The following is an 18241-nucleotide window of genomic DNA, read 5'->3' on the forward strand; positions in this document are numbered from 1 at the left end:
GTGTATTTGTATAATCCTGACTACTGGAGACCCTTAACAGTATTGGAATTGCATTAATTAGATATGACTTGAAAACTGAGATTCTTGAGGATTCAGTGAGACCAATTGTATTTATGTGTGATGGTGTTACCCCCCAAAAAAGCAATTTTACTTAGAAAGGGGGAAAATATTATTATTTCTTCATTTTGAACCTCTGACTTATCAACACACCTGAAGAAACACATTTGATTTTAGCAGAAAATGAAAGTTTTGTGACTAAGCCCTGCCATAATACGGCTGACAGTGACTCATTCCATCATCATAAGGCATCTTATGAACCTTTGGCTCAGGAGATGTGTGTGTTTAATTTCCTCAGTTTATCTCCTTTGGAGTGCTTCTAAATATAAAGCAAAGGACCCTGAAGCACAAACACAAGCCTTTATATTCTTTGTTTCTGGTCAGCGTCTCCCACCTTGGTCTAATCGAACCAGGCAAGATGCACTGATAAGCTGTGTGCAAAATATTAAGCCTTCCTCCTCATTCATTAAAAACACAGACCTTGTTCTTTTTGTCAGAATTTCCACATCTTTACCTTAAACCCTTGTGAAGAAGCGATTTGATCCAAGCTGTTTTAATATTTGCACGTAGCTTGGCAGCATTTTAGCACATTTGTGTATGCATCTAAAACTAACTGGACTGTTTCTTTATTGTATTTGTTGCGTGTATCTTTCTACGTTTGCGATTCCTGCGTACAAAAGACACATTCATCAGAAACATCACTTATCTGGAGTGCTTTGGTTGCCAAGAGACGCTGCTGCAGCTCTTCCAGTCATCCTCATACCTCAGCAGCTGGCGGTGTCTTTGACAACAGATTGTATGACACAGTTGACTGTCATTACAGGGTCTGATGTGGGGGTTTGAAGGCTGATGCTCTTGTTATTATTTTTACGATTAAGCCTTCTTTCTTCTGTGTTGTGGTATATTATTATGACTTTAAGTCTTCTGCATGTGGTGTACTCATGGCTCGGTGTTGTTTCTACAGCTGCTCAACGGACAAGCAAAGCATGCATTCCAGTTTGACAATGACTGCTCTCAGACCGTCTAAACATCACACTGGAGACAGAAATCAGGACTCCTTTAAAGGAATACACTCAGCTATGGGGAGATTTATCAACTAACATAGACATCAACAATTCTAAATGCTTTACTTGTATATCATTGTCCATGGTGCCACTCAACTTATGGTGAGAAAGGGTTTTGCGAGCTCTATGCAACTAAATATGGCTGTGATGTGAACACTGATGTGTTTTTAGTAGTTTTTGGACAACAATGGTGCTCAATGGCACAGAGGAAGAAGACATACCAGGCTTTGGGTACACAGACAATACTTGTTGGTAGGATCATGGGATTTCTTAAAAATACTGAATATCTCTATACTTATTCTTATATAAGTGAACCGGGCTACATCAGCCAGTATTACTCCTTTTAAATAGGCTACAGGAAAAAGATTTGAAATAGTGTATTCCATCACTGTAAAAAAATGTAAATCTCTGTCTCTGTAAAGGCTTTGCAGCTAGTTGCTTTACTTTTTTAAAGCTACTAACCATCTCAGTTTATTACTTATGCCTCTATATGACCTACATAAGCAAAGCAGACCATCACCTATCTCTAGCAATAAGCTATTCCTGTATATATGTTCTTAATGTACGCCACTGGGTCAGATTCTTCTTGAAATCTTTGAAGTCTTTACATTTTCCCAAATTCACAGTGAGCAGTACATTAGCCAGTAAAAATGAAGCAGGAGATTTTTATTTCTGACATATTTTGTGGTTATGGAGGAGGAAACACTACCACTTTTGTCCACAGGGGCCTCCAAAATCAACAAACTGAGACAATTCCTTGTAGTACCTTTAAGTTTTCTAAATGTTTCTTTTTAATAGTGCTGTTTAGCATTCCTATAACATTATTGGCCTCATAAAGGGCAGTTTAAAATTTGAAAGGGCAGAGTTAGGGACAGACAAAGACACAGTATGAGACAGAGTGACTGAGATAAATGTTGACAGACGACAGTGTAGGAGGAAAAAAACAGAGGAGACGCAGGCGGCTCGAGAGGAATCAAAGAGCAGCAATGAGAGGAAAACAAGAGACAACTGGAGAGTGCAGAAGGAAAGACATAGTGCTAGAGGCGATGTCAATGTTTGTTTGACCTGAGTTTAAACTCCTCTTCCCTTCATTTCCCCCTGCAGGAGAGAATGTCTGCACACACAAAAAAAGTAGTTCATCCAAAGAATGATGAAACCACAGACATGCACCTCAACATAGAGAGAGAAGGGAGTTTAGACAGCAACCAACACACATTTCAGTCATGTACACACAAACCCTCACGAATCAACATGCACAAATATGTGCATAAATGTAGTCTGTGTAAAGTGGGCTTCATTTTACTGACTTCTAAAGGGACAGTTCACTCCTAAACCAAAAACACATATTTCCCCCCGACCAGTTGTGCTGTTGTTTTTGGTGCTCAAAGCACAAAAAAAAAAAACACATTTGAAAAATTCAAAACTAGTGTCTCTTTCCAAAAACTGCAACCCAGTTACTCAAGATAACTTACAGACCAGTGAATTCTGCAACTTTTATTAAACAAAAAATCAGGATAGATAAATAACACTAGAAGCAAGGGAGATAAATATGTAGGCCTGTGTTTGATTTTGGGGTGAACTGTCCCTTTAAAGGTCGAACATTTCCCTCCGGTTTACAAGACATGCTTTCATTATGCCGTGATTTTTGTTAGCATCTTTGCATGTTCCTCGCTTCCTACTGTCAGTGTACTGTACTTTTAAAAATGACTTAATATTTAATTTAAGCTCTCAGTCGTATTGATTAGTAAGGAGATGGGATGACCCTGGAGAAGGGGACAAAAGGACAGGGACAAAGGAAGTGAGAAATGCAACAGCCTTTTTGTTTGTATTGTTACCAGAAAGCAAATACAAAACAAACCCCTTGGCTACAGCTAACAGATAGATTGTCTGCGGTGTTCGTTGGTGACAATGGACCACAGCAGCGTGTGCTGCCAAGGTATTATAATGTCCAAGTGTGCGTGTCCTTGGACTTTCAATGTCCTGATCGGGAGCAATACACTGTGAGAGACAACTGTGTGTTTGGTTCTTATAACAGTGTGAATGGACATCGCTGCAACTCAGACTTCAGGGAAAAGATGTCACAGTATTGGATTATCTAGGTCATCAATAAATTCATTAATAAAGGTCTTGAAACTCTTTAATAGAAAATGAGAATGATTTATATGCATGTGTTGATTGTTCAGTGGGTTTAGGAGGCACGTCTTGAGCATTGTGTGCTTTGTGTGAGTGTTCAGGTGAAAGAGAGAGGGGGAAAGGAGGGACAGGAAGGTAAGATCCATTCCTTGCAGTAACGGTTTTGTAATGCCAAAGGGTATTAATTTCAAGAGGACGTGAAAAATGCCTTTTTGACCTTTTTTGATCACATCCCCTGTCACACTGCCGGCGTTTACATGCACACTGATTTTCCATCATTATTCAGAATATGGATGAATTAATTACAGGTCATTTAAACAGCATATTCCAGTTGGATATCCAGAATTATTTTTATTCTGATTGAAGCCTATTCTGATTAAGACGTGGCTGGAGTAGAAATGCAAGCATGAAAGAAAATCACAAAATTTTGGTTGAAGGGAGAAACAAACTACATCTACAGGTTTTTGGATGTGCACAAATATTACAGTACTGACCTTTTCCAGACGGGGGTTGAATGAATGACAGAGGGAGGCTGTGTTTGCACAGTCATGTCAGTTGAGTGGGTAGATGACCAATGCTGGGCTTTATTGCGGCAGGTGAGGAGTGAAGAATGTGAGGGTGAGGGACTGCTCTGGAGGGTTGGGGGACAAGTGAAGATGGCTGTGCAGAGCTGAGCAGGGAACAGAGGGAGGGTTGGCAGGCGAGGCGAGAGCTCGATACAGCAAGCGGCGTGCATGGCCGGCGGAGAGTCGAAGAGTCGGGCAGGCTGGCAGGAATGTGTCATGTCATGAAGCACAGGAAAACAAGCATCAGTCGCAGGCAAAGCAGGAGATAACCAAGACAATGTTGGAGGTCAAAGCAGGAGATAACCAAGACAATGTTGGAGGTCAGGAATTTCCCAGTTGAAATTTCCAACTTCCAACCTCAAAGCCCTCCAGGTGCACGGCGCCAAAACTAATTAAAAATATGGCATGACATTTGAGCAATGCAGCTTGGGCTTTGGGAAACACTGAATTGATAAATTGAGAAAATAATGGAGAAATTAATCATTAGTTGCAGCCAGAGACGAACAGTTACATTCCATCAATCACTGAGTGATTTCAAACATATAACCACTGTGAAACAATCAGAAAATAACATTTAATTCTTTGATTCACAGCTTTGTTTACGCTACCATTGCTCACACTCCTAATTCACATGTCGCTCACCCTCTCTCTTGTTAGTTGAGCCGGGGAGGTGGGCTCAGCGAACTTTGAATGGTGCATTTACAAATGATGTTGCGGATTCTACCTTTAAATATTAGGATTCAGCCAGCAGTAGCTTAGCTTAGCTTTGCACAAAGACTGGTATAATAGCATCGGACTGTGTTTTGTAGAGGGAAGAATAATACCTATTTTATTTGTGTGACATTCTGTATCTTCTCAACATCAAACCATGACTCACTGCAGACAGTTACTGAAAGGTTAGCTGCGCATAAATATTAAATATTTCAACACTAAAATGTTCTTTACTGCAAATGTTTAAATAATTCCTTTTGTGTGTCGGGCTGAGTCCAAAGTGCTTACATTTGTTCAACCTTTGCACATCACTCCCGCTGAATGATTATTTTAATTAAAATGTTTTGTTTCAGTTAAATCCAGGTTTTTCCCTCCCTCGCTCCATGCTGTGCATCTTTCTCCATGTGTGCAAGTAGAGGTAGAAAGCCAGAAAAAAAGAAGTCCAAGCAAAGAATGAAGAATGATTTTTTTCATACTAATCGAAGCACTGGTTCTATTCAAAGTGCTGGTTCCCGAAACCCTCACACCTCTGACGCACAGCATTCCCACATTTCTTTCTCCTTAACTTTTCATCTCTCCTTCCCGCACTCTGAACTGTCAAAATGTTTTTGTTATGCTGGCCTCAAAGAAGAGCTTCTTGGCTTGAATTTGCACAGTAACTTCTTTGAACCGGCTGCCTGTCTGGGCTTTAATCACTTGAAGCAGAACATTTCCAATATCACATTTAAATGTCCTCCACTGTTATCTAGATAAAACATTTTTCCTGCAGCTTGACAATGTCAAACCACTAAAACACTCAAATCCATTAATCATCTTTTTATGTGTGAACTTTAACATTAATCTCAGTGTGTGTCATTTTTTTTTTACATTTGCCTGTAATTTGATCAGATGTTTGGTATCTTTGCATGAATCAACCCTCCTTTAAAATACTACTTTTTTCTAAACGTTTGGTATCAATTTGACTTGTAAGCACATCTGCACAACATCAATTTGAAATCATGTAGAAGGTGCAAATACATATGCTGTAAAGACAAAGTCGCCTTTCCAGAGTCCCGCCCCTTTTTTGCTGTGCGCTCCAATAACAGTTGTGCAAGCTTGGTACTTGTTGAAACCGCGGGCATCTTTCTCTTTTCCTGTTTCCTGTACCTGCTATGTCCGAGGCTCATCTATGTTGAAAAGAAAACCAAAGTTTGAAGATAGTTAAAAGATGCTGCTGTGGGGGGACCCATAAAAACAACATCATAAGTTAGTTTATGTTAGCAAAATGCTAGCTAACTTTTTAGTTAATCAACATAAATTCTTAGTTAGCTAGTTACATCTTAGAGCTAATGTTAGCAAAACACTAGCTAATTAGCTGTCTAATCTACAGCAATCATTAGCTAGCTAGTTAGCTAGCGTTTTGCTAAGATTGTAACAATATGTCAGCTTTATAGGTCATCCAGCATCTTTCAGCTATCTTCTTAATTTGGTTTTCTTTTCATCATACACAAGCCCAATGCATAACGTAAAGGAAACAAGAAAGGAGAAAGCAATTAATCAATTATTAGTTGACTATTAAATTAATATCCAACTATTTTAATAATTGATTAATGGTTTTGAGTCCCTTTTAACATGAAATGTCTAAATTCTCTGATTTCTGCCTCTGTGCACATGAACATGGCTCCAAGCTAAGTATCTACAGTGAAGATTCAGGCTAAAAACATAATGTCGATGACGTCTTTCAAGTCAGTTTAGCATGTGAGGGCTTAAGGAGACTTGGATTACACCAGATGAGCAGTATGGAGCCACTGAAACACATTGTAGCCAGTTTCTTCTCTCATGTATAAATGAAGCCCACCATGTTTTCCCACCAAAGAGACACTTTTTTTAATGTTTGTATTGGTTTTTAGAGATTCTTAGAAACAGTTGTCACCTTTCTCTCTTAAGCCTCCTTGTGTTGAGTATTTATTTCACCGTTGTTTGGCTCATTGGGCTCTGGAGGAAACACTAAAGGGAACTTGCTGCCCCTAAACCTAACCCGCCCAAAAATAATAATAAACACACATCTGTCTCTGTGACCCTGAGTGGACAGTGGAGAGGAATGACTGGTGGAGCATGAACTTCCTGTCCTGGTAGATGAGAAAATACACTTAGACCTACTGTAAATAAACATATGTAAGCAGGGTTGCCAGGTCTGGGGGACAAAACCAGCCAAGTGGCAGATCAAAAACAACCAGAACTAGCCCAACAGCCAATATGACGCCGGCAGGCAGAGAGCGCGCGCGTGTGTGTGTGTGTGTGTGTGTGTGTGTAAAGTGTCCCAGGGCCATGTGTCTACATGCTGATATGGAGTCAATTTCCTAGGATGTGGGTATAAATAAATGATTTCACTTAAAATATTAAAATATGTTATTAATGTAATTTGCATGCAAAATAGATCTACCCAAATAAAAAAAAGCCACTGCAACTCCACAAAAGTAGCCCAATTTGGCGAGGAGACCATGAACCTGGCAACCATGTATATAAGCACACATAAGCGCACAGATTTTGCACTTACACAAACTATGTGAATTTGAATTACAACAAATGCTTGCAAATTTCCTCATTTAGTGAAACCTCAGATACAAACATTAGGCAATGGACTTTGCATTTATGACTTTTGTCACTGATTTCACTGAATTATAATACTGTGTGTGACATCAGCTAGAGATCTTTATAGTCTTTACAATCAGCCTTCTAATTGGCTGTGTGCAAATATTGTCTTAGTGCTATAAATGGGGTTCTTTTATACAAATTTTACAAGTTGCAGATGCATTCAGGGGGCAAAATGGCTTTGATACCTGGTCAAAAGATTATAGTCAATAGTTGTAATCAGCATTCATTTTGCATGGTTTGGAAATCCTTGTTGACTGAAACGTAAAATACAGTTTCAGAATTGGATATATAATTTTATAATCTGTGGTCATGTGTTAGAGATAAAGTTTTATGACAAAGGGGGGTCAGAGTTTTGCATTTTGAGGGTTGAGTGTCCTACCCAGTCAAAGATGAATCCTGCAGACTAAACCTTATGATGCCTGGGTTTATGTGTATAAAGACCTTGGGTACATAATAACAGCTAACTGTGCATGCATGGCAGGGTAAACATCACACAGCAGATCATTTCAAGATCATGATTTCACTCACTTCTCTATTCTTCTCTATTTCTTGAGGCTGGGAGACTTCACAATTTATCCTCCATACTTTTCCATAAAAAACACATTAATTTTTGTGACTCATTATTTACTCAAGGCTTGAAACAGGAAGAGAACAAAGGATGTGGAAGGTCCCGTACCTGTGTTTGCCTTAGGCCCCAAAATGACTAAATCCACCACTGGGTAGAGCCTCCACCTAGTTGGGCGCCACCGCTCTCTCCATAGAAAAGCAATGACACAGCGAGTACAGAGCAGTTTACTGGTTATAATGTGAGGGCACCGTCAAACTGTATACATAAAGTACTCTGTTTTTTGTAAGAACCACAGTTTTGAAATGAATAACAGCCTCTCACATATAATAACCTGGCTTGGGGAGTAACTGATTACATGTAACGGGATTATGTAATCTGGATACAAAAGTAACTGTATTCCTATAGTTACAGATAAAAAAAAAGATGTAATGAGATTACAGATGCACTTTGTAAAAACGTGGATCAACAGTAGGATTACAATTTTAAAATAAAAATTGATATACTACCCTGCACAGTGCGCACACAGTTACCAGGTCAGGTTGGTAATCAATCAATCAATCAATCAATTACAACAAAGGAAAACTGAATATTTTTGAGTTGTGGACAAAACAAGACATTTGAGGACATCGTTGAGGAGTTGCAGCCTTAAAAACACTATATTAGGCTGAATAATTTCACCATATTTTATCCTGAGGTAATCCATAAATAATGGAAAGTAATCAAGTTACATTTCTTAAATATTGTGATACTTTTATGTTGCTGCTGATTATGTTACTGACTACATTTTTAAAAGGTAATTAGTAACTGTATCAGAGTACATTTCTAAAGTAACCCTCCCAACCCTGGTAATAGCACATGGTTACTTGGGGATCTGGCATGTAAAATAATAAATGTAATAATTACATTGTTCTTGTTCTTGTTTCCTTTTTAGAAACATGTGGAGGAACCTAACACTCTCACTGATAGTTGCACTGACATTGGGCACAGAGGTGAGTCTGACCGTGTGTGTATAAACACATATCCCTGTCTTTTTTCTGTCATTCTAAGTAAAATTAGCTAAATATTTTGACACCCTGAATGTTTCACTGAGTAAGTTTTCACATACAGTATTATTTATTTCCATACTCCATTACTTTACCACTATTACATCACTTTTTAACCATGCATGTTTAAATGATATTTCCAAGTGTTTATCAGTGACGTGTTCTCAGTTGCTCTGTTCTTAATTCTACATTTTTGTGTTTTTTACCATTTTCCTACATGCTAATGGAACATTTCGTCTGGGAACTGTTGGTACTTTATTAGTTTCAAATGTAATATTACATTACACTTTAGTCTCATAAGAAAGGCGAAGTCAAGAGGAGGCGTTCATCGTTCTAACACCTCTAATACACAGTGTATGAATTTTTGACCCAGGTGTCTCAGTGTGAGGACGTGGGCTCCGTGGCGGAGGAGCAGCAGGAGAATTACAGCGACATATCCACCGTCCTGGGAAAGTCCCGACACCAGATCCTGGCTGCTCAGTTTGAGTGCTACCTGAAGATAATCCATGATCCACCGCGTACGGAAGAAGGTGATAAGACCACACCTATTGTTCTGCTGTTTTTGCAGTCAGCTAATAACAGCCGTCCAGCCGAAACTTACATCTCCTTAATGACAAAAACACGCGTTGCTTCTGGCAGAAGGCAGATAGACATGAATCACGTTTTGCACTCGAGCTTCAGTGCTGAATCACTTTTAATGAAATCACTGTGCGATTGTAATCGTTTATTTTACATGGAAAACTTGATTTACAGGATATCCTTTTAAAACAAATCTATTTTCATTGTGCTTAGATGACCTTTACTTTAATTCCGTCGGCTCCTATTTTAGCATGACTGTCATGCTGGGATCCACAATGAATATGTGAATTAATAGATACTTTTTTACTTCATAGTAAGATACTCCTTACTACAATAATACATTAATCTCATTAATGGTTTATGTCAAGTTCAAACCACTGTGTGTAGAATGTTTAGGGTCTTTGAACAGAAATGTTGGCCTGATAACTATTGGATGGATTACCATTAAACTGTATACAGACATTATTTCTAGTGCCTCTGTGACATTTTTGTGAGTGAGGTGAATACCTCAGTTTATGACCAAATACTGTACTAATCTAATGTCAGCCATGCTAGCAGCTCACAGAGCTAGCCTATGAGTCATAGGCCAGTGTCACAGGCTTCTGGCAAAACCAGCAGATCAGTATGCTAATGATTAGCTGCCACGCCGGAGAGAAAGTCTGTCTTTTCTGAAGAGCTCCGGGAGGCCTACTTTTTCCTTTGTAAAGTACCCGACGATGAAAATGATGCTGAAATGTGTGCTGAAATAATTTGTCCCCCATCCTTCTGAAACTGCCTGGTGCATGCAAACGCACACGCACGTCAACATGCAAGAACATATGGTGCACACTTGGTTTTGGGGGTTTGAAAATATATAGATAGATGCCTCATGGGACACTTAACTCCTAAATATGGTGGTCAAGTACATTTTTGGTCTCTTAAATGTAAACTTATGTCATACAGAAAAGGCAATTTAACACAGCATAACACACACATAACTGTGACACTTGAACAAGCTTGATTTCTCAGCTAGTTGGGGAAACTGGCGGCACACACTACAGCACATTACATCCTTCGATGTGTTGTATATATTTTTTTCCATGGTCTGCCAAAAACAGGGTAACTTCATGTGGTCATGGGTCATCAGTGGTTAATGTCAAACCCTACTGTGGACACATTGAGTTTACTGTCTCAGCTAATCAGCTAACTGTTCTGAAAATAAAAGGCTGCTCATGTGGATTTCAGTGGTTCAGCCTCTTAGAAATGACTGGCTGAAACAAAAGGCTTAATGGCTTAAAGGACTGGTGTAATTTAGAGGTATCTAATGGTGAGGGTGCACATCCTCCCCTTCCAAGCATGTAGGAGAAAGTTTGGTGGCCACGAAACTCACGGAAAATGCGCAACGCCCCCTCTATCCATGTTGTGTAGATATAAATATTATTTTGACGTGATTATACATTAATGAAAACAAACTCATGAATATTATATTCCATTTCTGCCATATTCTGCCAATAAATCCCTCTAAATCTTACTCACTGGACCTTTAATTTTAGATCATCATCTCATATTTTCACAAGTATTTGTTTAAAATTGCCTTTTTTGTTACATTTCTCTTCTGCTCAGTAATGTTCAGTGAATTAAATTTTTAACAACCAACTTATGTTTTATGTCTTATGAATAATGCATAAGATGATAACATGCAGATGTAGAGGTATATATTCCAGTTTGTCCTATCTACTAAAAGTTTCCAGTGTGTGCACACCCTGAGAGAGAGACAGAAAGAGAGAGAGAGAGAGAGAGAGATAGAGAGAGAGAGAGAGAGAGAGAGAGAGAGAGAGAGAGAGAGAGAGGAAGTGAGTGTGAAAGAAAGGAAACCTGCCCTTTGTCTCTTTCCCCGTGCCTGTTACTCCCGCTCAGTAATTCACTGCCTTTGAAATGTTATTTTGTGCTCCGTTTCCCAGCATGCCACTGTGCAACCTGGTACAGCCAGGTTTCCGTCTATTGTCAGCGAGGTTTGTGCGGGCCAGCTGCAGTTCGACACGCCATTTATGTTGAATAGATAATTTATATGATTCATCCAGCCAGGGACTTTATTAAAAATTTAAAAAGTTCTCTACCTTTATGATTCTTTGTTGACATGGTAGCCACTGACAGCACAGACCCATTACACATCTCTTATAATTTATGTGTTGAGTGATACATTACATTACAGGAGACTTTGGCTCAGTTGTTTTGTTTAGTTGATTTCTAAAAGGACAGTGTGCAATGACATTGATCACTTACAGGAAATGAAAACATGGTTGCACCAGATTTATCGAAATGCTAATTTCCGTCTGTAATCCCACACATAACAAGTAGACGCCACAAACAAAATTCAAGGTACAATGCAGACCACAGTAAATCCAGGTGCCTGACATAATAAAAGCGGTAGATACACAGTACGAAATACAATATAAAATACACAATAACTACCTTATAAAGTGACCAGGTTATCAGTTACATAAGAAAAAACAGTAAGTGCACAATGGACGGTCAAAATACAAAATAATAATATAATATATGTACCGGCTTCACAATACAAATTACAGTAAGAAATATGCAATAACTACATTATAAGTTATCAGCACATGTACCCACAAGGTTAACATATAACAGGTGTGTACCTACTAGGGTAACTTCTAACATCTATCTAAGATCAGTGCTGACAGGACTGGCTGCTTAAAATCCAGTTTTCGCATCACAGGAGAATCTGTGAAAACTTGTGGCACATTTTTAGAGCATCGGGGAACCTGTTCCATTCTTTGATGGCTTTACATGAAAAGGCTGATCGTAAGAAGGCAGAGCTTTGTTTTGGAGCGCTGCAGTCACCCTTGGAGGGCTGACCTTAAAGCTCTGTTCAGTGGCTTGGAGTGAGGCTGCACAAAGTTCTTCAATGTGGATGGGGCGGCATCATGGGTAATCTTGTGTACTAAGCAAACATCTGGAAATAAGTTATTAGAGCTTAACAGAGTAGATCACAGTGATGGTGCTGTTGTGGTTTTTATCTAGAACTTTCAGAGCTTGATTATAAAGTGATCTAATAGGATTTAAGGCAGTCTTGTTAGCGTGAGACCAAGATGATATACAGTAGAGAATATGGGACAAGATCATGGCATTCAGATATGACTTAGCGGCTTCAGTCGATCACGAGTTTCTGACTGTACAGAGACATTAGCACTAGTCATGGAGACACTGTAGAGTAAGGAAAAGGTGACTGCAGGTGACTGATCAACCTTACATCTAAAAGTTGCATGTATAACAAGTACAGTTCCCTGAAAGTCTCATTTAAAAAGCTGAGGCATGTGATTTTCAACTAGAACACACACACACACACACACACACACACACACACACACACACACACACACACACACACGCACACACATCTCTAATGTCTACTGTGTGAAAGCTCTGTAAGTTCAATGCCATGTCCGTACTGCCCTCTGTAGGTTCTTACTGTAACCGTACGTGGGACGGCTGGATGTGCTGGGGGGATTCAGCTCCAGGGACGGTCATGCAGATGTGTCCTGAGTACTTTATTGACTTCGACCCTGCTGGTGAGGCCTCAATACTCATTTTGTGTATCTTATTTTCTTTTCATTTGTGTTGATGAGTACCGTACCAGTGCAAAAAAGAGATGCAAATTATAGTTCGTTATAGTCACACAATTTTTCACCTGAAATCACCTAAATCAAACCCTAACAAACAAACATCTGTAAATTATCTTAAACAGAGAAGGTGACCAAAGTGTGTAATCCTGATGGCCAGTGGTTCCACCACCCAGAGAGCAACAGAATCTGGACCAACTACACCCAGTGTCAGGCCTACACCGACAAAAAAGTCAAGGTACAGCACGGTGCAGTGAAACTACTGTGCGCGTGTGAGAGGATTTCAAAGCTTTCACAATGTCTGGAACAGTTACAAACACATGCGGTTTGGCTCCTTTGACCAATTTTATTGGAATCAGATACCAAGCCCTTAGTCCCATTCAAGTGGACTGATGCATAGTAACAGTGGGACCTGAAATAATGCCTTCAAGTGCAGCTAGGTTCAGCTTCATTTGCTTAATGTTCTTAGACTAATGACTATGTTTTGGTTGTTTTGAACAATGAAAGGATGAAATGCAACAGTGCACCCTTTTTGGCATAATGCAGAAATGTAATCTGAGCCAACAACAGGAAACAACACCAGAAGGGTTCATGACAGATGTTGATATCTGATAGTCAGAAGTTACACGTCCTCGGACAGCTGAGCATAACAGCACGAACCGACTCACCGACTCGTGTGTTCTGAACACTGCAGACTGCAAACTACAGCTAACAAGCTGGACCCTTGGCTCCTATGTTAGCTGAAGTTACAGTTGCAGCAAGTGGAATCAGATGTCTTTAAAATCTTTTCTAGATGAATGAAGAGATTTGTTCATTTTTAAGCGTTGGTGGTCTCGAGGGAGCACCTTAATGTTGGGAAGTTTTTTTATTAAATAACCTGCTATAAAAGCTATATAGAAAATATTAAAGTCTGAAGATGAAACAGCCAACAGTGCGGGACTTCAGCACCAGGGACAGCTCCGTGGATCGATCAGTACACAACTCAGTTAGGTTACTGATATTTCAGAGCCATGGTCGGGGCCGTAGATTCTAACTTGCACGAACCTCAGTCAGATATAGGATCAGTTAGTCAGGCGGACTAGGCTTACATATTCAACTAAACAACCCGTCTGCCCCTGCACTCTCTCTCTGCCACAAGGACTACTTATTGTTTGTGTGATGCTGCTTGTTTTTGTCGTGTACAAAGTGGCTACAGACGGTCAAATTTGGAGATGCAAATGTTCTGTTAGCATAACAAACAAAAACTAACAAACCTAAAAGTTGATACTTTGAAGAGGAATGAGGAAAGCTCACATTCACACAGATATTTTTGTAGGAATGGTCATGGTAAAGATTGTCTCGGACATTGCTCCGTGGATCTAATTGCCATGACATTTGGCCAACGGTAGGATTATTTTCTCCAGTGCGTCTAAACCCTTGGCCATTCAGGAAACACTTTCTTTTCTCAATTTTCCCACAAGGCTCATATTCTTTACAGATGTTTCCTTCACTTTATTCCGTGCTGCAAGGATCAACTGTGTAGATGCAAAGTATCAACCTGATTTCACTCTTGAATTTAAAATATAACCATCCTCAGTAAGTAGTGGATTTATCTTTGTTTATCATGAATAAATATTTTTTTTTGTCTGTGCAGTTTGCCATCAGTCTCTACTACTTGGCCATGGTGGGTCATGGCCTGTCCATTGTGTCCCTGATCATCTGTCTGATTATCTTCTCCTACTTCAAGTGAGTCATGAGATTTATGACGTCTGATCTGAACTCAACACTTCAGCGGTTTTTATATACTTCTCTTACTTCTTATTTCATTTCAGTGTCAGTGAGTGTAAGATGCTTTTATGTAGAACAGCATATGGAAACAATACTGATGTTTATAACATAATAGAAACTGCTATGGTCAGTGTAATTCTCACTGTATAATGTATAACACTATGATTCCATATGTACTTTTCTCTACAACTAGGCATCAGTTTTAGTTTCACATAATGTAAATGTTTGAAAGGCTTTTCCACCCTGTAAAAAATGTAATGACTGTAATTGTGAAGGAAAAAAGCAGTAAAATTAGTCAGTGAAAGAACAGTATTGTCAGAAGTATCGTCTAGGTCAATTCCAGGGCAAAAATGTCCATATAAAACATAATAATATACTTAAAGGAGAAATATGTAATATATTTACAGTGACCATAAGATGTCATCAGAGACATGCTAAATTGAACGCTACAGCCAGTATAATCTCCTTTCAAATTTCCATTAAAGTTAATTGCCGAATTTGTCGTAAAAACTTATAAAAGTCATAAGGAATCATTTATAATCTTCTAGAAGTAGATGTTTATAACTGTTAAATTGAACAATATGTTAATGGAGTTTGGCAGGCAGTCACTGAACTCCAACTCCACAGTGTATTTTCAGGGCAGCAGGCTTTTGTTTTTAGCACAATGGGCTCAGCTTTACATCGACAGACAAGTCACAGTTGTAAACTCCTGATCAGCTTACGATGTAGGACTCATTGTTGCTTGTTATTGTCCAGTTACAAAGCTGTACTTGTCTTGCGCTCATGTTTAATGTCTGTGCTGCCTGCAGGCAAGCTGCCTGTGCTTTGAGTCTGTGGACACGGTGAGCGGAGGGGAAACAACTCACTTCAACCAGCATATGAAATAAGAATTCAAGCTATTTAATATACCGCCTATGGCTCAGACTTGCTATTTGGACTATAGTGCCCTTTTTTGAATGCTAGGGTTTTACGTATTGCTCCTTTAACATAATAATAATTATGTAACATTTTTCCCCTTCCGTCTCTGTCTTTTTGTCTCTTTCAGGAGTCTCAGCTGCCAGAGGATCTCCCTCCACAAGAACATGTTTCTCTCCTTCATCTTTAACTCCATTGTTACTATAATGTGGCTCTCGCTCACTGTGGCCAGTAACCAAGCTATAAGTGCCAGCAACCCAGTGAGCTGCTAAATTTATTTATATTTCCTCTCATTACACTAATGAATTTAGATAAAAATTGTTGTCACGTTCCTGCAGTTAACATTGAGCTCATTAAGCATTATATCCCACAGCTCAGGGCCTTAATCACGTGTCTGTGATTCTGTGACAAGTCTGACTGTTCCCTGTCCGTCAGGTGAGCTGTAAGATCCTGGCTGTGCTGAATCAGTATACGACGACGTCCAACTACTTCTGGATGCTGTGCGAAGGCATCTACCTCCACACGCTCATCATAGTGGCCGTCTTCGTCGGGGAACAGCAGCTCTTCTGGTACTACGTCCTGGGATGGGGTGAGTCAGGAGGGTCTGATGTTTCTGCAAAACTGGTTGCTTTTGTGTTTCGGTGCAAGATGTTCCTGTCTTGTGGTTGTATTCATATAAATATTCATATAAAACAAATTATATATGCCTATAGTTACACTGGGCAGGTGGACAGAACGTCTACAGAGGTGTCATTTAAAGGAACACTTGCTGATGTAGTTGTCATGGACATGGTAAAACAAACAGAATGATGGTACAGATTGATTTATGTGGGTATGAGGAAACTTTAATGTACCACTTTATTTGTGCTGATAACAGCTTCTAGAGTCTGGAAATTCTTGGTTTAAGTACCTTGAATGTGCTTGAGTTTTACTCTTAGAAAACTGTACGAACCCTGTGGCTGTAATAATTCCCTCACAATACTTCATAATGTTCTGAGCACCACTCCAAGTCAAGAGTTTCTGCATTATCCCCAACACACGCCGTTTCAAAGAAAAATGGTAAAACATTCATCTATGTATAAGAGCACCTGAATATATTAAAGTATCTTCAATTTCTGACTATATTTTAGTTCTTGAATGCTCTTGTTGCTCTGAGAACATCCATTTCAATCATAATTCAACAGGAAGATGTACCCTTGACGCCTGGATGTACCTGCGCTCAGAGAAGTGTTCTTTTCATTCCAGCTCTCATGCAGGCATCCTGCTCTCATCTATTAGTAATGGATTCTTTCATGTCTCTCTGAAGCTCACATGTGTTTGTATCTGTGTGGTATAGTCACTTAAAGTCACTTATTTAAAGGAACGGTGTAACATTTTAGGCGATAAGTTTCATTAGTTTTCTTGCTGCAAGTAAAGGAAGATCAATGCCACTCTCATGTCTGTAAGAGCAATATGATGCTACAGCTAAGAGCTGGTTGGTTTAGTGTAGCGCTGTAAGCATTTTATGTTTGTTTAATCTGCATGAAAACTGAAGTTCAAAATCAGCAATCTGCAACCCCTGTATAACGGCAAAGTGACGTTTTTGTGTGGATTCAACCTGCTGTGTATAATGTGTTCATTTGTCAGTGTTGGGGTTGGAGGAGGGTTTGATTTTGTTACCTCTGGACAGGGACAGCGATTTCCTCTTATTTCCAAACTTTATGTGAAGTTAAGTTAGTGTCTCCTGATACTAGCGTCATATTGAACAAATGGTTAACTACTGATCTTTTACAGAAGAGTTTTAGGGCCAAGGCATGAGGAAAATAAACGAGAGGGGGAAGAGTTTTATACGTTTTTTTGAATAAACAAGATTTTTGTAGAATAAAATAGATTCTTAGAATAAAGCTGCAATGTAAAGAATAAAGTCAAATTGGTGAGAATAAATTTAAACTTTCAGTATTTGTGCCAGGCATAATTAAAAATAAATAATAAACAAATAAGACAATATTGAGAAAAAAAAGCTGACTCAGTTTTAACTGTTCTCAGTATATTTGTCTTGACTGTGTATTGTGTTTTCTACAGCTGTTAAAAGTGTCATATGCTGCATGTTTAATCCATGTGTAACCTTTGAATGGAGCTTTATTTTTGACATTTCGACTTTTGTTTTCAACATTATGATTTTACTCTCAAGATACAAAATTTAAAATTAATTTACAATTGGCCTTAATACTCTTCTGTAGTCTCCTCGTCTGAACCTCGACAAGCAAATATATTGAGGCATATTTCCCAAAATGTCAAACTATTCCTTTAAAGTTAGTTAAAATACTGAAAACACTAAAAAAGTTTTGTGTCTATAGAACACTCTTTTGGTGTATCTACTGCATTAACATATTAAGGTGGTGGTTTACTTTGATGCCACTGCTGATGGCTCTGCAGAGATTCATGGCGTCTGATATTTCTGTCTGTTTTTCTCTCTCTGTCCGAAGGTTTTCCCATCGTTCCTGCCATCACATACGCTGTGGCTCGTGGGCTCTACTTTAACGACAAGTAAGATTTAGCATGTTTACCGTTCTTCTATTATCGTAACTGTAATGCGACT

The 18241-nt window shown here is 39.1% G+C and overlaps 1 protein-coding gene across 1 annotated transcript in view; it reads left to right on the forward strand.

Moving 5' to 3' along the window:
- calcrl2 (calcitonin receptor-like 2) overlaps window positions 1-18241 on the forward strand; it is a 39872-nt gene that overhangs the window by 12689 nt on the left and 8942 nt on the right. The window contains exons 2-9 of the mRNA XM_084721755.1: window positions 8665-8722; window positions 9150-9306; window positions 12823-12930; window positions 13107-13219; window positions 14615-14706; window positions 15794-15923; window positions 16099-16252; window positions 18129-18189. Coding sequence (XP_084577881.1) covers window positions 8665-8722; window positions 9150-9306; window positions 12823-12930; window positions 13107-13219; window positions 14615-14706; window positions 15794-15923; window positions 16099-16252; window positions 18129-18189 — 873 coding nt within the window. The remainder of the gene's footprint in view (window positions 1-8664; window positions 8723-9149; window positions 9307-12822; window positions 12931-13106; window positions 13220-14614; window positions 14707-15793; window positions 15924-16098; window positions 16253-18128; window positions 18190-18241) is intronic.

This window comes from Lutjanus erythropterus, chromosome 6 (assembly GCF_056507025.1).
Source record: "Lutjanus erythropterus isolate fLutEry1 chromosome 6, fLutEry1.hap2, whole genome shotgun sequence".
NCBI lineage: Eukaryota > Metazoa > Chordata > Actinopteri > Lutjaniformes > Lutjanidae > Lutjanus > Lutjanus erythropterus.